General features: G+C 44.5%; 1 protein-coding gene across 4 annotated transcripts in view; it reads right to left on the reverse strand.

Annotated features, from left to right (window-relative positions):
• TBC1D1 (TBC1 domain family member 1) overlaps positions 1–25,632 on the reverse strand; it is a 208,768-nt gene that overhangs the window by 91,359 nt on the left and 91,777 nt on the right. For all 4 annotated transcript variants that reach the window (XM_053922307.2, XM_053922308.2, XM_053922309.2 and 1 more), the window contains 5 exons: positions 15,784–16,302; positions 13,639–13,728; positions 11,776–11,880; positions 11,154–11,283; positions 5,384–5,475 (listed from right to left, as the gene is read on the reverse strand). In XM_053922307.2, coding sequence (XP_053778282.1) covers positions 5,384–5,475; positions 11,154–11,283; positions 11,776–11,880; positions 13,639–13,728; positions 15,784–16,302 — 936 coding nt within the window. The remainder of the gene's footprint in view (positions 1–5,383; positions 5,476–11,153; positions 11,284–11,775; positions 11,881–13,638; positions 13,729–15,783; positions 16,303–25,632) is intronic.

Consider the following 25,632-nt stretch of genomic DNA (forward strand, 5'->3'; position numbering starts at 1 on the left):
CAGCAACCGCACTGCTTAGTATTTACCCAAAAGAGATGAAAATTCATGTCCACACAAAAACCTGCACATAAATGTTTACGGCAGCTTTTTATTTAAAATAGCCCAAAGTTATAAGCAACCCAAATGTCCATCAGCAGGCGAATGGATCAAGAGAGCGGAACCTTAAATGCATATTGTTAAGTGAAAGAAGCCAATGTGAAAAGACGATATGACTCCAACTCTATGACAAAGTGGAAAAGGAAAACCAGAAACGGTGAAGAGACCAGTGGCTGCCTGGGTCTGGAGGAGTCGGGGGAGAGAGAAGGATGAACAGGCAGAGCACAGAGGATTTTCAGGGAAGTGAAACAATGCTGGGTGATCCCTAACAGTGGATACATGTCATTATACATCTGTCGAACCTATATGGTGTACGACACTAAGAGTGAACCGAAAGGGGAAGTATGGACTTTAGTTAATAACATATCATCAATGGTAACAAATGCACCACGCTTAGGCAACATGTTATTAATAGGGGAACCTGGCTGGGGTGAGAGGTACAAAAGTGGGAATTTATATGGCAACACTCTATACTTTGCATCCAATTTTACTGTAAAACTAAAACCACTTTAAAGAATAAAGTCTAGCCCTAGCTGGCGTAGCTCTGTGGATTGAACGCTGGCCTGTGAACCAAAGGGTCGCCAGTTCAATTCCCAGTCAGTGCACATGCCTGGGTTACAGGCCAGGTCCCCGGTAGGGGGCGCTTGAGAGGCACCCACACATTGATGTTTCTCTCCCTTTCTTTCTCCTTTCCTTCCCCTCTCTCTAAAAATAAACAAATAATATCTTTTTTTAAAAAAGAATAAAGTCTACCTTTTTTTAAAGTCCAGAAAAGAGGAGCGGAAGGAATTACAAGAAGACCTCAGCAGGAGCAGGCACCCAAGACTTGACCTACTCTTTCTTCTTCTGTATCTTCTATTTCAAACTTCCCACTACTCTCGCAAGGAAATGTGTATTTTTCCTGTAGAAATTCTTCATGATCACTTATTTCAAAAGTATCAAAAAAGGCTAAGAATACAGTAATAAGGAATAGTGTTAATAATTTTCTTTTCCTCAAAATATACATGGAAAAAAAACTAATCAAATGGGCAGAAAATGAGACTACAGCTGAGCACACTTGCTGCGCGGTAAAACCTGAAACCAAGCCCTGGCTGGTGTGGCGCAGTGGATGGAGTGCTGGCCTGTGACCTGAAAGGTTGCTGGTTCAGCTCCCCGTCAGGCACATGTCTGGGCTGCAGGTGTCTAGGCTGCAGGCCTGGTCTCCAGTTAGGGGTATGTGAGAGGCAGCCAATTGATGTATCTCTCACACACTGATGTTTCTCTCCCTCTCTTTCCCCTCTCTCTACTAGTAAATAAATCAAATCTAAAAAACCCCCAAAAACCTGAAACCAAGAACCAGAGACCACTTCACGGGGTTTGTTAACCAGCAGAGGTGCCCTGGCTGGTATGGCTAAGTGGATTGAGCGCCAGCCTGTGAGCCAAAGGCTGGCGCTGGTTTGATTCCTGGTTGCGGCACATGCCTGGGTTGTGGGCCAGGTCAGGTCCCCAGTAGGGGGTGCGTGACAGGCAACCACACATTCAGGTGTCTCTCCATTTCTCCCTTCCCTTCTCCATTTCTCCCTTCCCCTCTGTCTAAAATATATAAATAAAATCTTTAAAAAAACAAAACAAAACAGCACAGAGGCAAGTCAGCAAAGCAGAGAAACAATACCATTTTCATGGTGTCATACAAGGTCAAAACCTAAATCCTTCCTTAAAATAATACAATGAGGGGCTACCATTCTATAGAGTTAAAAGGATTAGCAAGGCGTCATCCCCCCTACCTCCTATGTAACTCCACCACCCTCCTTAGTGGCAAATCAGATTTCCTAAGGGTGATTTCATTTTATAAACATTCATTAGTCAGAGGCGAGTCTGAGGAGAACAACGGGAGTCAAGTTGGAACACCACTCTGTAGTCAAAAATTAACTTGCTTGCTCAAAATTAATCGACGGCATCAGGAGTCAGGATGGTGCTGGCTTGGGCGGTGCCACGGGGGATTCCGAGGGACTGGAAGTGCTGTTTCTTAATCAGGCGCTGGGCACACAGGTGCATTCGCCTTGTGAAAAAAATTCATTGAACTACACACACCAGATCTGAGTGTTTTCTGTGGTTACGTTATACTTCAATTTTTTAAAAGAACAATAACAAAATAATTAATTGCCTGTTAAGTAACAAAGTCAATTTTGTTACACATGTCTTAACCTTATCTCTATGCTTGTAAATTGGGTGTCCGGGTAATTAAAAATAAACTGCCAGCACTTCCTGATGAATACAGAATGCTGAGAAAGCCTGTGGGCTTTTGAAGAAACTACTTAAAATGCCAGTGCTCACCTGGACACTACATTCTGACAGCTTTTTAAAAAATCATCATCAAATCCTATGAGAAATAATTTTAAAACCATGGAAAATAGAATGAGGTTGATATATTTTCTTTACAAAGGGAAAAATAGCTCTTCTAACCATTAATCTTTAACTGGCACAAGCCTTGTTATTTAACCCATTGTTAACATTTATTGAATATAAATCTACTTGATTTATCTACTCAGTATCAGTTAAGTCATTCCCTAAATACACTCATTCAGATGACAGGAACTGGACACTTTCTTCACTAGCCCTGCTTCGGCTTAACCGCGGTTTTTCATACTGAAGAGGACCAGCCTGCACGTGGCGTCCTCGGCCAGCTGCTCGGCAGCCTGAGAAGACAGCAAGGTCTCGGGAGTCATCTCCACATCTGCCCACTTTGAATGTACAAAACTGACACATTCCAAGCAGATCATAAACAAAAGTGCGGCTTTGCAGCGGGCTCGCCATCAGGGGTCCTCCTGCAAAGAGAGGGGCTAATGGGCCCAGACGCCCGCCTGGCACAGAACTGTGCTCTCAGAGCTCAGCCCGCGCGTTTGCAGCGTGCCAACTCCAGCGTCATCTGCATGACCACTCCTCATTTCTTTCTCTTTTCTTCAATCCTTACCAGGGATATGCTTATTGATTTGAGCGAGAGAGAAAGGGGGAGAGCAGGAGAGGGGAAGAGAGAGTGAGAGAGAGAAACATCAGCCGGTTGCCTCCCCGAACGGGAATCAAACACATGACCTTTTGGTATACAGGGTGATGCTCCTGACTGAGCCACAGGCCAGGGCTCTTCCTCTTTACAATTCTGTTTGGGGTGCATTTTACTTTTCGTTATACATTTATTTACAAAAACACGGTTGTGTATGCTTGGATAATCATGTACCGTTCATTTCAACAGGAATTACATTTGTCTTATGAAAATGTGCTGTTGGAGAGTTCTCCTGAAACAAATCACCCTCCAGGAATGACAGTATGAGGAAAATATTAGCTGTTCTACGCATGAGGACCCCTGACACTGCAAAGCCATCTTATCCTTGATGATCTCTCTGAAATGTATGATTTTCAAACGCATTAGCAGGCACCGCTATCTAGAAGGAAACCAAGGACTTTGTTTACAAAATGTTTTATGAAAACCACAAATAGTAATTGAGGAAATAATTCAACAAGACGATCAATAAGCCATTAAAAGGAGAGATCCATCACAAATCCGTGCCATTTGAGGACAACCCACACTGACGATGACAGAGGACGAGGCCTGAGCTCGCTGTTCTGACCCAGTACGTCCCCCTGGTCTTTAAACCAATCAGAAATCTGCAGAGTCTTCACAGACAACCCATCGGGACCCCAGGATATTAACTGAGTATATTTGTTTAAAAGTAAAACTTTGTCACCGCTTTTCTCTAAAGTCTCTTTGCCATAATGTACTCCTCTCAAAATGTGTACGGGTCGAAGAGCATCTCAGAAATGCATCCATTAGAAACTTCTCATTGCCACAGAAAAATACTTGGTGCATTTCCGAGCCTGACTCATTGCACTGTTTTGGGAAAGCTGTACGGTGCTGTCTCCACCAAAAAGCAAGCTCCCGTCAGGGGAGGAACACGCCTCAGATGTGCTCGCTGGAAAGCTGCTCCCGAAGTGACTTGACAGCACCAGACAGCAAGCAGGCCGGCATCAGATGAGACGCCCGGCTTCCACTCTAAGTGCCTTCGTAATAGAAGCAAATTACCACCTATTTACCCATTCATGAATTCCAAGTACAAATCACATTAAATCTGCCTAAGTGTACCGTGTACTTAGAACTCTAAAGATCCTTAAAGGAAAAAACAAAGTGGTATGTCTCAAGTCAATTCAGAAGAAAACAAGAAAATTTCAAGCCAGTTAAAAATCATGAAAATTACACCCCTAGCTATATGTGAAATTAAAAAAAAAAAAAGTCTTCCTGTGCTTTCCTCCTACTAACATATGCCAGTCCTCCTGTGGAAGGAGAACAGGGGATTAAGCGAACTTTAACATGGGATTAAGAGAGAGATGATCCTTCAGTTTTTCACACTAACAGAGAACAGACCCTGGGTCCTAAGTGTGCAGACTTGCCCCAACATGGAGGGAGAGCGGCAAGCCTTCCTGTGTGGTTCAGTGAGTCTTGAACCAGCTGGGCCCTGCCACTCCCCTCCCCACTGTTAATTCTTTGTTCTGATGTGCTTTACCCCCCCCCACCCCCCGCCCCCAAAAGTGCCAGAAAGCCATACAGAATGCCCCTGGGCTATGGAAGACATGAAATTTTTGATGAGCTCATTAAAGATTCATAACGAGCAGACAACAGGCATGCCAGCGCGCATGGCGTGGTTTCCCTGAGATACCGTGCGTCTGAATGCAAGGATGAGAACACATTTCCAGATTTAAGGCAGAAAGCCCCTGAGCTTGGTTTGTTTTGTGTTTTGTTTAGGTTTGACATATAGTTCTAAGTAGACAATATCATCTAAATTTATTTAAAAAAATAAAAAATAAAAATAAAAGAGAGGACGAACAATCCATGTTTAATTTCAGACACGAATGTCGTCTCCATCAACCCCCATACTCAGGGCCCCCATCCGGACCACGACTGTGCTGGCCAAGGTTTCCCTTGGAGCAGACGGGTGCTCAGGGCCCAAGGCCAGGTCTGCTGTCCCCAGGCTAAGGCTCCTCCACTTCATAACTTCCTTTCTCTCATTCCAAAGACTATTTTTAAGGGAGTGCTTCCCGGTTTTGTTGTTTTCACGAGAAAACCAAGACCTGATGTGAACCTGCAATTCTGACCTGGCCCTTCCACGGGGCTGTTAGAGCGTAACCCAGGAGGAATTCAGGGCCACTTCCTTGGGGCCATGTTTTACACGGTAAAACTGGTTTCCTATGTTTTACAAATAACATGCCACGGGTAAGCTGCTTTTTCTTCCCACGTGGAAAGTAAAAACCAGTACTGTACCTGCACCTCCTCAAAAATCATCGCTTGCTCCTGATTAGTCAATGTTGTCAGGTGCTTCTGGAGTTCTAGTTTGGTTTTGGAAGAATTCATTCCTGTTAGGAGAAAGAAAACAGAGAGAGAGGTGAAAATATATGTAAACGAACACTTCTATACTCACTCTCTTTACATGCTTACCCACCCACTTCAGGTGTCTGGGATTTTGTGGAAATCCTAATTAATAATGACGACGACAATGCCAGCAAGTCACATTTGTTGGTTAAGCCCTCCGTGTCTTAAACATGAAGCCTGAGTTCTGTCATTTAATGCTCAGAACAAGCTGATGAAGAGGGTTTGATTACACCCATTTTACAGTTAAGGAAACTGAGACCCAGAGCGCTTACAGAATTTCCAAAAAACCACTACCTTGGACACTACCTCAGGTCTGCGCAGTTCCAAAGTACTTTTGGCCACTGCTCTATGTTAAAACACCTCATCTGATCTGAACATTGTCCTCAAAAAATGATAAATTCTCATGAGTATTTACATATGAACTCGATAACTTTTCTTAAGGAGAAACTACTACTACTCCCTTTGAAAACTGATGAACATTTATCCCTTGCATGTTAGACTCCGTCACACAAAATTGAATCGTGTGGCTAACTAACACCTTTCCTCTTTCCACCACTTGCTTATTAACAATCTTATGACAATTTAGTCGCTAGTACAGAGGATTCTGAGAAAAAGTTATAAAGTCACAGTTTTAGTGCCCATTAATGTCTGATATTTTAGAAAGTTATTTCTCCACACATACAGGGGTGGGAAAAAGGAGGTTTATAGTTATAAGACAAATAAGTAGTCCAATGGCTAATAAATAGTAATGCAAGAGTAAAACTACTTTTGCCTTTTCTTGGTGCCAGAGGTGTTCCGCGTGATGAGATTTAGAAGGAAGGGACTTACTGAGCTACCCACCATGCGCAGAACGCTGTGCGCTATAGACACACCTCGTTCCACTGCTCTTCTCTTCACTGCGCTTTGAAGATTCTGCATTTTCTACAAACTGAAGGTCTGTGACAACTCCCAGCAAAAAGATTACAGCCCACCGAAGGCTCAGATAATGGTCAGCATTTTAAGCAATAAAGTATTTTTAAGTTAGGCATGCACATTGTTCTCTTAGACATAATGCTGTTACACGATACAGTGTAAACGTAACTTCTGTATGCACAGGAAACCAAAAACTTCATGGGACTCAATTTTATTGTGGATATGCTTTACTGTGGTGGTCTGGATTGAACCTGTAATAGCTCCAAGGTACGCCTGTACTTTAATTCCAAATGCTTATCCACCTGCCACTCTCTTCTCCCAAGTGAGCCCCTGGGCAGGGGCCTGGCCTTTTCCTCCAGAAGCTGCAGATCGGTGTGGACACACCTACACAACTCAGGATGGCCAGGAGGGGCAGCTCTCAAATCTGGACCAAGCACTTGGAAAAATCATGCCTCTGCATTACGGATGGGTTTGCTGGGATCCAGAAGCCAGGTGACTTGTCCAAGGTCAGGAGCTGAACAGCAGCCAGGCCTACCCCCAACCTCCTCCCTCCCAAAAGGCGGTGGCGAGGATGCTAGCCCCCAACCCAGTCTCAGCTGCCAGCAAGTCCTTCCTTCCCTCCTTTTTTGTTGCCAAGAAAGCCTTAAGGGGCAACCATAAAAATAAAAGCCAGTATTTTTTCAGTGATTGCTGTGCCACCTTGCTCAACAATACATGCAAAGTCTCAATTAATCCTCAAAATAATCCTTGAAGTGGGCACTATTTTCATTAACCCAATGTATAAACGAAGAAACTGAGGCAAGGTAAAGTCAAGTATTTTGTCCAAGGTCATCACTAAGTAAGGAACAGAGTTTAGCATTGGAGCCACGTCTGTTTGCCTCCAGAGACCACTCTGAAACACTCACTGCCTCCCTTTCACACAGAGAGTTAGGTCACCTGACACGTGAGGGCTTCAACACCAAAGTGAGTTAATTCACAGGGGGTACAAGTGCAGAAAGGACAGACGGATTCTGGCAGAGCAAATTCAGGTGCTCTTCTGGCCAGATGTCAGGCTGCAGAAGCCAAGGAAGCAGGCAGCTGGTTTTACTGTTCTAACTACTTAAATGTTGAATCAAAATAGTGTTTAAATTTATAGTAACATAAGCCCTCAGTAATCATTAACTAAAAATCCTCCCCACATATAGAGGATGTCTCTGATATAGTGTAAGCATCCTAGCCAGGACATGCTGTGTCGTTTAATGAGGCATTCACAGGTAGAGAGAAACCCCAAGCTCTAAGAAGAGTTAGACTAATTATATACTTCCAACAATCTTAGGTGAAATCATGCAGTACAGACTTCATATTCGGCAGGTGTGAAGAGATGCTTTGACAGATTTTATCACTGTCTTCAGGATGCCTGGGATCATTCAGTCCTTCCTGCCCCAACTTAAAACAGAGGCGGTCCCCGCCCAGGTCTAGTCCGTCAGGGCCTCCTGGGTGCTTTCTGCAGCAAGGTGGCAGCACTCCCCACGTGATGTCAAAAGGCTTTATAGAGGGAAAAGGAGGCAAGAAAAAGGCAACCAGAGTGGAGGGCACCCCCGCCTACAACCCCCACAGCCCGCTGTGGGTGAGCCCGCTTCCACACTGTCACTGCTGAAAAGGCGCTTCCTAGGGGGAGCTCTGATGAATGGCTTGCATTTGCCAGAGGCAAATTTACTCAGAGTTCAAAAGGAAACCCCAGTTCAACAGTCTGTTTTCTTTTTCGTGAAAGAACAAATCATTCTAGTAACTCTGAAAATGCTCCTGTAAACTTTAAAGTAAGCAAAACACTCTACAAATACTACTAGCAGTGGAACGCAATTCAAATACAGACCACGCACGCTGCACCTCTATGTGTGGGAAGTGCGGTTACAGCGGAGTGTCCGATGTCCTCAGTCTGTACCGCATATTCAGTCTGTTTCATACATTCCGGGGCACAGCGTGGCTGTATCAATTAACCAAACACAGTCTTGAAGTCTTTCTTTCTGTGGCCATGTCACTGGTCCTCTCCACGGTTTATGGAGCTCTCGGCCAGACCATAAGTTCCTATTAGAACCACTCTTAAAGGAACATGCAATGAGCTTCAATAAACCACTTCATTTTACTGATTAGAATGGAACAGAGCAAAAGGCAAGGCCCTCAAACTGTTCATAAATAATTAGCATTTCCCCTGCTGGGATGCCTCTAATAATGTGCCATCTATACTTTGGAAATGCTTCCCATGATGCAGTCAAAGCGTACCTTCAGCAGCCTCCATAACGGATGCTGTTACAATACATTAGCATACAAGCTTTCTGCTTTGCTTAGATGTTATTAGGTAAAAGGCAGATTAAATGATAATTCCACAACTACAGCTGCAAAATTCCTACCCCAGTTAAACTTTTCAGTTATGACTTTCCGAAAGCTAAGCCAGACCAGGGAAGCTTTATGAAGTGGAACTCTGGAACCCTTCCAGTCCCCAGAGATCACAATCTGCTTTATCTTCAAGGCCAAAGTCACTGCTAGCTTCATAACAAGCTCTTACGGGACATTTCTGTCATCGTGTACCGCATCTTGAACACCAAAAGGAAAGGGTTAGTGATCCTCTCAGATGGGATCTCTAGCTAAAGCCCAACTGTTTTTGTTCCCAGACCTATTTTGTAGAATGTCAGCAAACAGTAACAACTAGGGAAACACAGTTAAAAATACTAACCACTTTTATTCATTTTAAAGGACGTTATAATGCCAGAAAATGAACTTTCAAAAACCTTAAGAAGAAAATTGTCAGTTTATCTCACTCAAAAAGGGAAATCAATACCATCTTACACCCTTGAGGGTGGTTTCCACCAGAAAAGCCCAGAATGCAACGAGCGCTGGCGAGGTGTAGAGGGACTGCTGAGGGGGATGCAAAATGGTGCAGCCACTGTAAAAAATATAACGGCGGTTTCTCAAAAACTTAGACAATTCCAGTTCTGGGTGTGTTCCCAAAAGACTGGAAAGCAGGTACTTGAACAGGTGTTTGCATACTACCATCTACAGCAGCATCACTCACTGTAGCCAAAAGGTGGCAACTGTCCACATGTTCACCAAGAGGTGAATGGATACACAAAATGCCGTGTACGCACAATGGAATGTTATTCAGCCTCACAAAGAAGTGAAATTCTGACACACACTACGACATGAATGAACCTAGAAGACGTTATGCTAGATAACTAAGGCAGGCACGGAAGGACAAAGCCTGTGAGTCCACCCTGTGTGAATCACCTAAGGCAGTCGCGCTCATCGAGACAGAATGAATGGTGGCTGTCAGGGGCTGGGAAGAGGGAAAATGAGAGTTGACGTTTCCTAAGTGTCAGTGAGAAAAGATGACGAAGTTCTGGAGATGGATGGTGGTGACGCAGCCACAGCGTGAATGCACCTAAGGACACCGAACTGTGCACTTCAAAGAGGTTAAAATGATAAATTTTATGTTATGTATGTTTTTACTACAATTATAAAAACGGGAAGTCAGATTTAAATAATAAGGTCATTTTTCTTTACGCCAGTAGAGCGTATAAGTATTAGAGAGAAACAGTCAAATCTTTGTTTAATTTTTACAATAACATGGGTTGCTTAAATCTGTGATTCCCCTCAAAACCACACACACAAAAGTTTTAGAAATCCTCCCATAAATGGAACAAAATGCAAAATTAAGGACAGAGAGGAATGGACCCCTCAACTTTGGGGTTCCCCCCACAAGCATCAGGGTGCCCACTTCATCCTCACCTTTGGCCCTGGGCCCCTGCAGTCTGAGAGGCAGAGCTGCTCCCTGCCTGAGGCCGACTTCCACCCTTGTTGGGGAGGGATGTCCCCATTCCATTCTGACTCATGTGGTCCATCAGGCTCTGAATTTGCTCAAACCCTTCCAATTGTAAAATGTCAGCCGGTTCTTCACTGCAAGAGGAGGACAGCTTTGGTGGCAGGTGACGGCTGGCGCTTACCCACCTGGGTCCGACTGCTGGACTGGTTTATTCCTACTTACACTGGTTTACTCTTGGACTTCTTTCATCCCCAGCTGATCCCTACAATGTGCAAACACGTAGGCCCTTCTTCTCCCGCGATGTGGTGAGCACGAAATGGACCCGAACATGTGGAGGAAAGCACTGTGCGCAGTGCCTGGCACGGCTTGCATTCTCAATAAATAATAGCTGCAAATTGTAACATTATGGCTTCTCCTTAAGTCAAATTTCTAGAAATAGTAGTCCGTACTCCGTTACTACTGCCTTTACTCTTTCCCATTTGCTCCTCCAGTGCGCCCTGTATTCTGTCCCCTGCACTCACTCCATTAAGACTGCTCCGGCAGAGGTTACCCATGGCCTTCTAATTGAGACACCCGGTGGAATTTCTTTGGATCTTATCTTACTAGATCTCTCCATAGCAGCCAATAGGACTGACCACTCACACAACCTTGATGAACAACTGGGCTGGTTCTGTAACCTTTCCCCCTAATGCCACCAGTGGTAGCGCCACCACTACCCTCAGAGCCCCTGCCGGGGAAATGGCAGAGGGGGCATGGATTTCTGTCTTCATAGCATGAGCACCTAGCACGCCGCCTGGCGGACAGAACACATTCACCATACACTGAGAGTTCACCAACAATCCCAGTAACCGATACAAGGCTCTGTTGGGCAGAACCTTTCGATGAATGCGGATCGTCTGGTTTTCCGGGCACCTCACTCCCACTACATTGAAGCGTGCACGGGCCCCTACTCACCCTCCACGCGCTCACAGAGCTTGTGCAGGCCCTGCAGCGGGCAGCCCTCGCACAGCTGGGCCGGCGCCTTCGTCTGCTGCACGGCAGCCACCGTGAACGCCTGCTTCAGGGTCATCATGATTTCATCCACCTGACCAGAGAGAAGGCCGTGTAAAGTGAGCTGGGCTGAGCACTCGGAACTCTGTGCAAGGACTTAGTACTTCAAGAGTTTTCTGGACTCTTAGTCAGAGGGTGGTGGGTAACAGTCATAGCTGCTTGGATTACCATTTGAGAAATACCACCTAGATGCTCAAGGCTCTTAAAGGAGATGCAGAAAAAAGTGAAAAACAAATTAAATATCAAGTGAAAAGGCCAACTCCTGTGATCAAAAGTTCAAAATGACATTTTTAAAACTGCTAAACCAGAGGGTGCAAGTGATCCGGTTCTTTGAAAATAGTGAAAATGGAAAATGCACCACCAAATAAGTCTCAGACGTGTGCCAATTAGATATGTGATAGGCATGAAAGAATAATTAAATCCAAATAACCATATGTCAGTGAGACTGGTTTTGCTAAGAACAATGAGTGAGGCTGAGATTCCTCGCAGCTCAGGCTCCCAGGTGGGACGTGCTCGTCCGGCTTACCAGAGCTTCGTTTGTGCACTGGAACACGTAGCAGACGAAATGGAAGCCTCCGCCCCCGGAGCACTCTCGGCAGATGAACCCGAAGTGGTCCACGTGTCTGATGCCCTGTTGGAGGCAGGGGGAGAGGAAGGAACGTTGAGCTGAATCTGAAAGCGGCATCACTGCCAGAACAGCAAGTGAAAACGTGGAGACAGAGCACCAGAAGATTTTTTTTTCTGATATTTTAAGTAAAAACATCTCTCAAATAGGATAATTAACACTGCTCTTCTAAAATGTTACTCTGGTTATTCCCACAGTAAGAGAAATAAGATTTGAAAACTGGAGTTTTAATGTTAATTTTAGTACTAAAAGAAGTGTAGAAAAGCTGACACAGAAAAACAAGAACTTCTCTTAGGTACTAAAGAATAAAAAGCTACTTGGAAAATCAAAAGCAGACCAGAGGTTAATGAAAAAACTCAATTTTACACACATACACACACATGTGTGTGCAAACACACACAGACACAAAGGTTAAAGGATATAAAATGTGTACTTCTAAAATACATGGGTAAACACTGAAGTAAACTGGTACGAAGATTGAGTCAAAAACTATAATCACAAAGAACAGAGATGCTTTTAAAAATAAGATATCAAGGCCAGGCCTCTGTCATAGTTTCTTAAGAGTTCTTTTTAATAAATGTTAATAGCTCCACTTGTTTTGAAAGCACCAGCGAAGAGGCACCTTCATACAGATAAGGCATCATCCCCAAAAGCCAATGTGTCAGCATCTCCTGAGAGCACCGCTGCTGAGACCCGGCGTGCAGAGGCCGCTAGCTGAAGTTCAGTGTAAGGTAAACTTGAGAAGTGCACTCTTTAGGAAATCATAAAGCCATCCCATGAAAAGGCAAACACTTAACATTAACATTTCAATAGGAAGAGCAGCAAACCAACATAAACATTCTGTGGAAAATCTCACTCTCAGGTCAAACATTTTCCAGTAAACGACAACCACTGACGTGAGTTGGCATCTCAACCTGCGTTCTCCCACGGCCAAGTTAGGCGTCCGCGAGAGCTTACATCTCGGGGAACAGGATCTGGAGAAACTTCTCCTTTGTAAATGGTTCCCTATTTGATCTATTCAGGAATATTCCTTACTTTCACATTTTGGGGGGAAAAATTCCCATTTGAATTCTTAGGTAGATCATGTTATAAATCAACAAACAATGAGAATTTCAACATCTTATTAATTAATGAGAAGTCAGAGTTTAAAAAATAGTGAAACAATAGTGTTAAGTGACCTCATATTTGTTAGGAAGATCCTGAATAAAACTGGCATTGCTCATTTATAACTGATAAGATTCTCCAAAATCTAAGAAACACACCAGGAGATTATCAAGAAGGAACTCAAGTAGACAGTATTCTGAATAAAACATCCTCAAAAATAATCACTATCTAGTATATTTTAAGGAAAAAGAAACAACATGACTGGTACCCAAAAAAGTTATGAATTTTTGTAAAGGAGAAATAAGTATCTACTTAAAAGTATGAATACATGTGTATATATAAATATGTCTGTAAAACACCCACAGAGATGTGCACACACACACCTGGAAATCATCACTGGGAAACATTACCACCAATAATGTAAAAAAATAAAGAGCAGACCCGTTTTCTCCAGGTTACTGCTTCTAAAAACAAAATTCTTAATTCTATTTATATTTTGCCTTAAACCCCAAAGCCAAGAAGAAAGAAATGCAAGCACACGAATCAAGCACGTAGAGCGCATACATCTTGTGACCACTAGCCCTTCTGCTGAAGGACACATATTAAAATAATTCATTAAAAATTCAACTGCCATTGAGCCAATAACCCGTCTCCATTTACCTGAGAACAAAAGGAAATCTCCTTAAAATTTCTCTCCAGTGCTATTTTTTTGGTGTCAGGGCTGATGAGGTAAACTTCAGATTGACCAATCTTAAAAGACAAACAAAAAAAGCAACCAGCTTCTTATCAAAGTTGAATACAAATTTATCACACACACTTTCTCATTTCATGACCTATGAAAATAAAGAATAAAAGGGGCAAGTCCTATAAAATTCTGACTACCTCACTGCAGAAAATCACTTCAAAGGCTGTAGCTCATCCTACGGATTTGCGTAGCCCAGGACAACTTAGTGCATTCACCTACGTGAGACAGAGCCCTTCTTTGAGACGGAGGGACCAAAAGTCAGCAACAAAGCCTCAGCTCCCACCATGCCCCCTCCCAGGAGGAATGTTCCAGAAAACAGAGGCTCTTTTTTAAAACTTCCCAGACACTTTCCTAATGATTTTTTACTGAAAAGTCTTTTTACATTATTGCTAAAATAACCCTGCCATTTGTGGAGCACATACTGTGTGTCAGGCATTCCTGTACGACTTCCTTGGCTTTTGAAAGTTGGCGTGTTAGCATAAATCAACGTTGTCTTACTGGCGTGGGTCAGCGTAACAGACTTCCTTATAGCACCGAGCTGCGACGGCCACCGTCACCTGTGCTCCACCCTTCCCCAGGGCCTTCTCTCCTGCTGCTTCAAAGTTTCTTAAGAGTTCTTTTTAGTAAATATTAACAGCTCCACTTGTTTTGAAAGTACCAGCGAAGAGGCACCTTCATACAGATAAGGCATTGTCCCAAATGCCAATGTGTCAGCATCTCCTGAGAGCTCTGCGTGCTCTTCTTGCTGTCTACTCTGAACCCTCTGCTCAGTGAGAATCGTGTCCTCAAAGAAGTCTTCTCTGGTTCTAGAACATGCTCTTGCAGGAACCTCTACTTATCCTTTGCAGCATTTATTTCTATGGCAATGAGATCATTACTTGCAATCAGCTGTGGATCTCTCCTACCGGAATCTAAATTCCACGTGGGCACAAACCATGTGTCTCGCTCACTGCTGTATTTCTAGTGTGTATCTATTGCAAGGAACCCTGCACGCAGCAGTCACACAGTAAGTACTTGAAAATAAATGCACCAAGCAGCTTTCCCAGTGACACCAAGAGGGATTTTTAAAAAATACAGATTAAAGCAGAAGGCTGACTAGGTCTAGATGAAAAGAGGAGGAAATCAGCCCGCTTTACCCTGACTCACTCTCTCCATCTTAAAGCTGCTGCAGCCACAAGCGTTAACCTAAGTAGCCAGCTTCCTTACCCCTCAGCCATCTCGCTCGCTGCCCTGAGGGAGGCGCAAAAGCAAGATAGGACATTTAAGTTACTTTGCCTTCTCTAGGATGTTGCTCGGCCTTAAGCCAAAGGGAAAACAGAGAAGGGGGGTCAGTCGAGCACAGTCAGTTCCGTGCACCTTCAGAGGCTGGTTCACTGCTGGGAGAGCTCCAAACCCATCAGCTCACACCCAGGGGACTCCCAGGGGGGCCAAGCCCAGCCAGCAAGGTCCAGGGCAGCATGGGACCCACGAACCCCAACTGCCAGGGACAGCCTCCCTGTCCATGCCTTTTCTGACATTTGATCCATTTTCAGTTTATCAAACTTGCAGGGAAAAAAGTGAATAGGCAGTTGGCTAAACTAATATTTCATTTGGGTATAAATTTCAAAAATCTCATCATCTCCAATTCCAATTATCCTTATTAACAAAGGGTAAATCTTTAAAAATTAATAAAAACAGTAAGGAAGGAGTGTTTTCGAAAAAGAGTTTGTTGAAATAGATTACTTGAAATTAACATACATGTTTTAATATCCCTTTTGGGCCTCTTTTACACTAACTAAGTTCTTTCCACACTGAAGAGGCATCTTCACAACCCTGGTGCAGGGAGACAAAAATTACACAAGGAAAGGGATTCTCTTTATCATTCCCCTTGATGACTTCAAAAGCTTAGGACTAAAGCAGGGATTTTATCCTGGGAAGAGAATTATTAGGTATAAAAATACATGGATTCACTCATAAACCCCAAAGCAATTTACTAAGCATCTTCGCTCAACAAAGCACATTTTCTTTTGAGTATGTTCTCTCAGACTGGGAATGAGCACGAGGCTTGGTGACTATTTTACCGTAAAGAGCATAGTTCGATTTTCCTCGATATCTGTTGGCTGCACAATATTGTGTCCACTGATGAGGTGGTTCTCGATGTCGCCTTCCTCAAAAGAGCTGAAGAAACTGTGGCTTCGAAGGCTTCCATCTTGAAATTCCCGCTTATAGGCCAAAGAGCGCAGGCCAGGCTGCGAGAAGGACTTGCGCATGGGCCAGCGGCCCTGCTCCGCGCTCCCCGCGGGCTGCAGCACAGATCGAAACTTGTCGGTGAAGGAAAAGCCCCCGGCCAGACTGGCGGTCTCGGAGTTCCGGGAGCCAGGGTCACATTCGGCCCTCCTGCTGCCGCTGATGTGATTGAACTTCTCGATGCACTCGTCGATCAGGGCTGGCGGGGCCCTCTTGTGCGCAACGGTCACCCGGCCACAGAAGAGCACCTCGAACTTCTTGGCGAAAGTGTCGTCGAACTCCGACGGGCAATGGAGCTCCTCCTGGCGGGCAATCTTCCCGGCCTGGCGGATGGAGCTGATGATCTCAGGCACCTGCGGAGAGAGGACGGAGTGTTACTTTGGACCACGCAGTAGCCTGTACTCACGCGCACAGTGAGCCAAAACCACGCTCCCTCCTGGTTCCACCGCACACTCCATCACAGGGTACCAGGCAGAGGAGGGCTCGACAGGGACTCTGTGCGTTCCTTCTCCAGCATTTGTCAGTTTACCGGACTTCTAGAAAAAGAAGTCTGCCCTCCCATGGGCAGAAAACACACAAATTGCACAGAGGAGAGAGGAAGAACCGTATTTACTAAGCACCTCTTACAGACAAGGGGCTACACTAGAGGACTCGCATGCCCGCTACACCCCACAAGGCCGTCAACTGTCCCACAGACACCCAACCAGCGTGCAAGCCTTGCATTCAAATGCAGGCTGGTCCCACTCCAAAGCCAAAGGTCCTCTTTGTGGAAGGCATCACCTCCCAGAGTTCTGTCTCCAAGGTGCTCACCAATACTATGCAGTTACTCTAGATTTCATGGCAGTGTACCTTGGAAAGTCTTCCACAATAAATGGTTGGGAGGAAGATGACTGAAAAAATCTTATAAAACATGTTTTCAAATCACAACGTCATTATTTTCTTCAATGCGGAGTCCTATATTTCCTAATAGTTGAATAGTATTAATTGCAAAGCTTGGAGGTTTCAGTCAAAGAGTAAGCAACCACACAGTGTTGTTATTATAGCAACACACTGGGCTTCTACCCAGAGAGACTCCAAAGCCTTTGGGTTCAAAGTAAAGTCACAATTGAGAAAATGAACAAAACGCTCTCCTGTGCTATGGTCGTCTCGACTGCTCCACCCTCTCATCATCAGCTTGGGACAGGACCCCCCGGAGCAGCAGCAGACAAGAAGGTGAATCTGTCACCCAGGAGCAGCGTCTGCACCATCATCTGGACGCGGTACGTACAGCCGCAGCACTAGGACGAGACCACACGGGTTCAGTCTTCACAAGGCAGTGCTTAGTGATCGCCATGACCTGACACGCAGAGCTATTTTTGTCTTTGTCCTACGTAAGAAAATTTGATTTAAAGCCCCATATCCCTAGGCCCAATGCCTTTTTAACAACATTATAGGGAAGAAAAAAAAGAAACCTTTTCAACTCAGGTCACAGATCAATGTATACAGTGAAGGGAGGTGGTTTTAATAGATGTTAAAAGTATACTAATGTTCTGGGTTCATGACATCCCCAAAACCCAATGACTCGAACGATTTTCCTCTCTGAGATTTTCTATCAAGTGCCTCTCTGCCATAGGAGGTTATGCTACATCCTTTCAAGGTATTTCATCACAGAAAGAGTCAAAATACCTTTAGGGATGTTTTGTATTTTAAAATTGATCACTGAAGCGTAAAACCTAAGCGATACTAAATAAGGAGAGCTGTCGGCAGACATCAAGCGCCCATCTGAACCCCTTGCTAATGCTGCGGCACCGCTCGTTCCTCTACCGCCAAACAGTCGTGCGTCGCGTGGGGGCCTAAACATTGTTCATCGGCATGAAGAAAGACAGGAAAAGGAGAAGAAAGAGGCAGGAAGTCTAGGGTTCATTCACACCTTTGCCAACAAGTCACCCCAGGACGTGGGCAACAGCAGCCTCTGTTCCTCTCTTTGACAGAAAAAAAAATGATTAAGATTTTTCAGTTAAAAGCTGTTTCCGTGAGGTAAAGAATAATGTTGTTTTGCAAAGAAAAACAGCCAATTTATGCAAGTAAGGAACCTTGTCGCTTTTCTGAGCAAGCATGCGAAATTATTTGATCACGAGTCACATGAGTCTTCCCAATGATTAACCACTCTCTGAACGGAAAACTCAAAGGTTGCTTGGTCTTTTGAGGTTTGGTAAAATCACGGGCATTTCTGTACACCGGGCCACCCACTACATCTGAAGTGAGTAATGGTGTCTTTCGCTGTATATCAAAGGCAGGAGAAAGTGTGTGAAGTTGCAGGCACTTACAGGTGGCTCAGTAATAAATGGCACAGACTCAGGTAAGACACAAAGCAGAGGACGTATCTGTGTCCTTGCATCGCAGGGTCAGAAGAGGTATAAAGAGTACACTGTACCTTGGTCAGCGCGAGCTGTGGTCACTTTTCCAACCACCAATGTCTTCCATACTTTAATCAGAGTCGTAAAGTGACTTATTGTCATCAAAGATCAGTGCCTGCCTCTCCCTGCTCTGGTGAGTTATGTGCGATGTGGGTATAAAGGAGATAATTGGGGTTAAAAAAAATCACTGGGATCCTGACCAGAATATAACAATTTCAGAATATTTGAAGGCATACTGCCAAGTGTAGTTTCAACAATAAATCATAGACAGTTAAGAACCTAATGTTTAAAGATTACTATAAATCATTCAAGTATACTAGCAGACTATTTAAATAAAGAATGGGCTCCAAATGTGTGTAACTGTGTAAACCTCTACTGATTGTTTAGTTCCATTACCAGAACGGACCTGGGCACTGCTTTCTGAAAGACGAGGGCATAATGGCCCCTTGGGAGGAAATCCTGAATCCCCATTCTTTATAACTCTGTCCTGGACTCACCTACACTGTTACTTGTTACATGAGAGAGCTGGATCCTTCACTTCATTTATTTCCAAACATTTTTCCAGGCATGACTCAATGCCAGGAAGCAGGGACTCAGAAATGAGAGATGAATGCGAGCCAGCCCTGCTTGGGAAGGGAATGGAGTACTGAAAAATTGGCATGGGGCCTGCTGGGAGCTGAGCTAAGAGAGCCAGCACCGAAGATGGAGAGAAAGGATGAATAAAAGAATCTGGAAGACACCTGGCTGGTATGGCTCAGTGGATTGAGCACAGGCCTGCGAACCAAAGGGTCACGGGTCAATTCCCAGTCAGGGCACATGCCTGGGTTGCAGGTCAGGGCCCCAGCAAAGGGTGTGCGAGAGGCAACCACACATTGATGTTTCTCTCTCTCTCTTTCTCCCTTTCGTCCCCTCTCTCTAAAATCAATCAATCAATAAAATCTAAGAAAAAAAAAGAACCTGGAAGACAGAATCCAAAGGACTTGGCAACTACCTGGAAGGAGGAGGGGAGGGTATTGAAGACTGCACAGGACTTGCAGAGCTCTGGCTTAGGCTTCCTGGCAGATGCTTGTGCTATTAGCCCCAGTCAGAAATAAAGAAAAGAAGCAAGTCGGGGGAGATACTACAATGAGTTCTGCTTTAGTACATGTGGAGTAAGACCGGGACGACCTGAAAATAAAGGCATCTAGTGGGCAGACGGACAAAGGGGCCTGATCCCTATGACAGGAGATCTAGATTTGGATGTAAACACCTTGGAAAGAGAAAAAGGGAAAGTACAGGAAGGGAGCGAAGATGAGACCAACATTTCGGGCAGAGAAGCAGGAAGACAGGCAGGCAAGGACAATGTCAGAGGTGCAGGGGAAGCCAGCACTCCCGCTTCCAGAAAGGGAGAGGAGATGACTGGAGTAAACCAAGGGCCGAGACTGGTCTGCGGGAGCTGGCAGATTATTGAGGTACATAAAAATAAAGGGGGATGCCAATACTAACCCCCAAAACAAGCAAACTTAACTGGAAAATGTCTCAAGGTCAACTTTAGTCTCTAGGAGAACATACACTTCCAGTTACAATATTTACAAATACACAGACCCTTTTAGGGCAGATACGCTGAGGCCAGTGGAATTCATTCCCACTGATATGATCTGGGTACTTTTAACAAAAATCTTTTTTTAGTTTAGTCTCAGCAATAATATCTACGTCACTGCTGACTGCAGATAAGCAGATAAAGTAAATCAAAATTAACCAAAGCAAAAACAAGAATCTGAAAAACATTTTACTGGAATAAATTCCACAGGGTTTAAGGTTTGGTTTGATTTCCTTTTACGTTAGGAATCACAACGAACAGGAATTTTCAATAATAAAGAGGCCCAGGCACGCAATGCTACTGGACTGCGCTTCTGTTGACCTGTCTGAGTTTGTACTAAAGCTCAGTTTTAAAGTAAATCTGCACTTATTTCACAACCAAAACAAGTGTCTTTCGCATTCATGTAGTAGCCAGTGCACAGTACGGTATGACATCTCTGCAGCAAGCTTACGTGAACGTTGTTCTCATTAAGTAGCCGGAAAATGATACTCTAAGAGAGTCAGAAATGTTCATTCTGTAAATAAAGCTCTTATTAAACATTTGGGTCAACTTTCTTTTAAAGGGTTTAGGGATTTTAAAGGATTATAAACACACTGCAAAGTATAATTTTATTCACAAGAACTTAGGGAAGAGCTCCTGAAACAAAATTTAGAATGGAAAGTCATTTTACTTCACACTTACACATTTGCTTTTCTGCCAACTAGTAACAAATAAATATTAAATGAATCTAAAGAAACCTGTATGTGTATTTAAAATTCTGGCATTTTTCCTGTTATTTACATGAAAACATTCCAAAATTGCAAAAACAGGACAGGCCGCACTGTCCTCTGTCCCTTGGATGGAATGACTGCTCACTGCAAGGGGGCAAAAGCAAGCACTTGGAACAGAAAATGATAATTCAGCCTAAGTATCTCCAGAAGGCACAGCTTTGTTTTCGGTGGCAATTAAGTATTTGTGGGTTTTCTTTTATTTGGGGGTGATAAACAAGGTAAACAGGGGGAGAAAACCAAATGAAATCAAGTCTTTCCTATTTCCTCACTCTATCCTAAATGATTTAAAGAGAATAAAGCACCTGACAGTAACTGGGCAGGACACATGTGAGCATTTTTATCCAGCAGTTCGGCCTGCTGAGATCAGATTCGACACAGATGTGAGAGCACCTCGTACAGTGAGTGAGTAAGGCGTGACTCCTCCTCACCTATGAGGCTTGCCACGCAGGAGGGAAGAGACACGTCTTAACATGGGGTTTTCAATGTGCTGTGCCAGATGCGAGAACACAAATGCGAGCGAGGCACAGAATGTGTGCCCGGGACGGCTTGTCCTGCGCAGAGAGGTCTCAACTCCGGCTTTGTGCTTACAATTAGCCACACGGTCAGACTAATGAGTTACGTCTTCCCACTAGAGAGATCAGATGGGCTCATTAGCTGGCTGAGGAGGCGTCTGGCATATGTGAAATGCTAAGGACTGCTAGTCCCTAAAACGGGGCCACACGCCCGCACCCATTCATCTTTCGTCATGTTAAACAGTAGTAGTATTCAGCTTCCCTAGCTCTGAAATGGCAAACTGGATACACATGGCTTTCAAACCACATGGAAAGAATCTAGGCAAACACAAACTCAGCATCATACTCCAAAATAATCCTTTGAAAGGTTCACCACAACCTTTTGATTAAACCAACACATTTCTACAAACCTCTAAAACAGTGAGGCTAAAATCCAACCTAAGAAGTGATTTAATAGCTGCAAGAGTGAACAAAAGGGAGAGGCAGAAGGGAAGAAAGGAAATGAAAGAGTAGAAGATATCACTGAAAGATTATGAAATTATTTTGTAAGTTTTCTAAAACAAGTTTTAAAAGTCAAAATATTTTGATTGGTTAGTATAAATATTGACAGAAATCCTGGAATGAATCATTGCATGTTCAACCTGGGAACATGGGTCCTCACCGTCCAGCCCTCTTCATTCAGTGCACTCACGCACAACTCAAGTGTGGCTGCACACTAGAATCGCCAGTATTTAAAAAAGCAGCGTCTAGCCCTGCCCCAGTGCAGAGGACGCAGTCGGTCTGCTTTGTTGGTGAGGCTCTGGCACCTGCAGTTTCCAGAAGCCCCCATAGTTCCAATGGGCAGAACCCCAGACTTATCCTCTGCCCTTTGTCATGCCCCGACGTAAGGAAGGCCACCTCCTCACCCTGTCCTCTACACCACGTACCCCAAACGATTGGTTAGTAGGCGTCACCAGCACAGACGCAGCCCGACTGCACAGACCATGCTTTCAGCGAGATGAACTAGTGAAGATGGAAAGAGTCACTACCCAGATACTGATGAGCTATTTACACCACTTCCGGGCAAATCTGGCAAATAGATTCACTGCATTTCGGAGGTCTCAGCCAATAATACACATAAGAGTGAATGTCTTATTAAAAAAAAAAAAAACTATTTTATGATTTTGATCAAAATTTACTTCAAAATAATCTCTCAAAGATTAAGAAACACATATATAACGAACTAGTACTTAATAATAGCAATCACCCCGTATTAGTTACATATGTTACAAAATGTCTGAAAAGGGAAACTGGGGTCCCTTTTCTATCGGGGTGGCCAAAAAGTCCATTATGTTTTTCCATACAATGGCTCTAGTAGTGCTTATTTGTCTTTAACTTCATTCGAAACAATTTGGTTAGATTGTATTGTGAGAACTGTCATATTAGTGTACTTTTAAAAAAAAAAATGATCAAAATTGATGAATTTTTGTGCAGTCATTTTAACACTGAAGATGGAAGAAAATACACAACATTTTTGGCATATTATGCTTTATTATTTCAAGCAAAGTAAAAATGCAACTCAATCACAGAAAAGATTTGTGCCGTGTATGGAGAAGGTGCTGTGACTGATCAAACATTTCAAAAGTGGTTTGCGAAGTTTCGTGGTACTGTTGACATTTTGGCCAAATAATTCTTTGCTGTGGGCTGTCTTATGCATTGGAAGATGTTTAGCAGCCTGGCCTCTACCCACTAGAAGCCAATAGCAGGAGATAGCCGACATCCTCAAAATATCCAAATCGATGAAGTTACTGGTCAAAACGAAAAATGTGTCTTTTGTTTTATGGAAAAAACTAAACAGACTTTTTGGTCAACCCAACAAAACCCTGGTGCGGGTGCCAGCGATTCCAGCCCGGGGCTCACAGCAGAGATGCGCCCGGGCCCACCGACAGCTGCGTACAAGGACAGCACAGCACCACCAACAGTCGAGAACCAGAGACGACCCACTGCCCATCAGCAGAACTGAAAAGTACGTGGCACAGTCACACAACTGCAAACAGGGGCGAGAGGATGCGCAAGAACATGTGTAAATGCTCAAACATGATGAATAAAAACAGGTGTAAGTAAGATTCACAAGGTTTAGTTCCATTTTTGCAAAAGCTCGAAAAAGGCAAAACTAAACTATGATGGCAGGAGGCGGGACAGTGTTTATTGCTGGAGGATGACAGACTGGGAGGGGCCTCTGGGTGCTGGCTATGCACGATTATTCACGCTGTGAAGTCACTTAGTACACGACAGGTATAATTGTTCGTGGGTTACACTGCAATAAAAACTTCACAGAAAGAAATAAATATTTTCAAAGGCATGGTCTAATTTGAGTGAGAAGTGTGGGGAAAACTAACCTCAAGTTACCCAGCTAATAAGCAGAAGAGCGAGGGAGAGCCTGGCTTCCTACCACATCCTCTTTCTAGCGCACCAAGACTTCGCTCTCAATTCAGAAGGCTTCCCAGCCCCTGTGCTTCAAGGTCATTCTCAAGCAGGGGCAAGTCTGCTCCCCAGGCGGATATTTGGCAATGTCTGGGGACTTTCTGGGTTGTTGCAACTGAAGGGTGAGAAATGCTGCCGCACGTCCCACAATGCACAGGAGAGTCTGGACGGCAGAATTTTCTGGCCCAGAATGTCAGTAGTGTCCAGGCTGAGAAATCTGGCTTTTGGACTTAGAGTTCGAGGATATGAGCCTGGAATGGCAGGTATCATTGCACGTAAATGCATGCCAGAGTCTTCCGGAGGAGGTGAAGCAAAGACAGGGAGGGAAAGAATGGAAGCGAGGGTGAAAATGGTGGTTCTGATACAGTTCAGGACCTGGATCCAGCTACACCTGAAGCCAGTAAACTGCGACTCTTATGTCAATAAATCTTTTTGATAATGTCATTTTACACTAGGTGCCTGTCACTTGAAAGTAAGAGTCCTGTTAACACTCCTACTACACATAAAACTTCATACCAAATTCTACTGGGAATACAAAGAGAAATGACACATAGATCTCCTTCAGGGACCCCACAGAGGGAATAAACAAATACCCAAATGACTAACCAAAGTGAAAGCTAAGTGCTGCAGGAGTAGGGGTGTTCAGCAGGTTAAGACAGAAATACGGAGTACATCTCGAATAAATTATTATGAGCAAACAGGGTGATTTATATATGTAACAAACTCTGTCTTTCTTAGAATAAAACCAGCCACCGAAGACCCCAGGGAGTCTGAATGCACTCAACTTTTTCCCTCTATAAAAGGAAATGTATGAAATTTTAGATTATCAAAAAATGCTCAGAAGGGGCCGAAGTGGAATTCACGTTTGAATGACTTGTTACACAGGATTCCCAGGCCCCCTGTGCTCCCTGCTGTGTAGAATGAGGAAAGTTTGTAATCTCATGTGACACAAAAGGACTGAACGACAGGACCCAAATCTCGGGTTATTTGCAAAGTGTCTACGTGGTACCCCACTCACAGGTCTAACTAAATGTGCCCCTTAGAGGCGATTCTCCTCCCCCTGCACCAGGGCCCATGTCTGAAGTGGGACTAGTGCCAGTCCTCAGCGACGGGCCTCTGGAGTGGCGTGTGGCCGTGCCCTCTTTCCGGGTTCACATCCCTCCTTTGCTTACCTGTCAGCAGAATCCACCTCAATGGAAAACACAGCAAAGGGATTCTCTGGGTTTCAGCCAGACCTCCTAGGGCAGGCCTTGTTTCTTTGGTAAAAGGTAAGGCTTTGCTTCCCCGGGAAGGAATTGAGTGGGAGAGAGCTCCCTGGGCCAAGTGCAGGATTCTGAGCCTCAGCGCGAGAAACAGAGTTGTCCCTGCGGAGGCTGTGCTGAGCCTCAGAATCCAGGGAACTCAGCCTGAGGCTGGGATCAGCACCACGCGGGCCAGACACAGACTTGGGAGGGGGCATACTCACTGCCAGTCCCACAGGTCAGACTTTACTTCCCAGTATAATGTGCAAAGACCCGAGACTCACGTGCAACTGGCCTCAGAGAGCTCCCTAGTTTCACTCTGTGTACTTAGAACATACTGAAGGGACTCAGTTTACCAGCACTGAGGCAGCTACTGGAAAATGTACGCTTTGCTCTCGAATTCTTTCTTTCTATCCCTTTGTTTTAAGAGGAAAATGTAGCTACAATTTTCCCCTCCTGGTATGTTCACTCTGCTCCCCCACTCCCTGGGGCTTGGGCTCCCAAGTCACCTCCAGCAAACATGCCTCTAGGCCAAAGGGGCTGAGATCTCTGGGCTAAAATGAAAGGTCAGTTGTTTTATGACCAAGACCTTTTGCCAGCAGGCTGCTCCTGGGCCGAAGGGATGGAAAAGAGGAACGCCTTGAGCCCTGCCTCTGACTGCTTTCCAGGAGCCCCGGGGTGGTCAGGCAGGCTGGGCTGTGGCATCTTGCCTTGGCGTGACA

Source organism: Desmodus rotundus, chromosome 4 (genome assembly GCF_022682495.2).
Source record: "Desmodus rotundus isolate HL8 chromosome 4, HLdesRot8A.1, whole genome shotgun sequence".
NCBI classification, from domain to species: domain Eukaryota; kingdom Metazoa; phylum Chordata; class Mammalia; order Chiroptera; family Phyllostomidae; genus Desmodus; species Desmodus rotundus.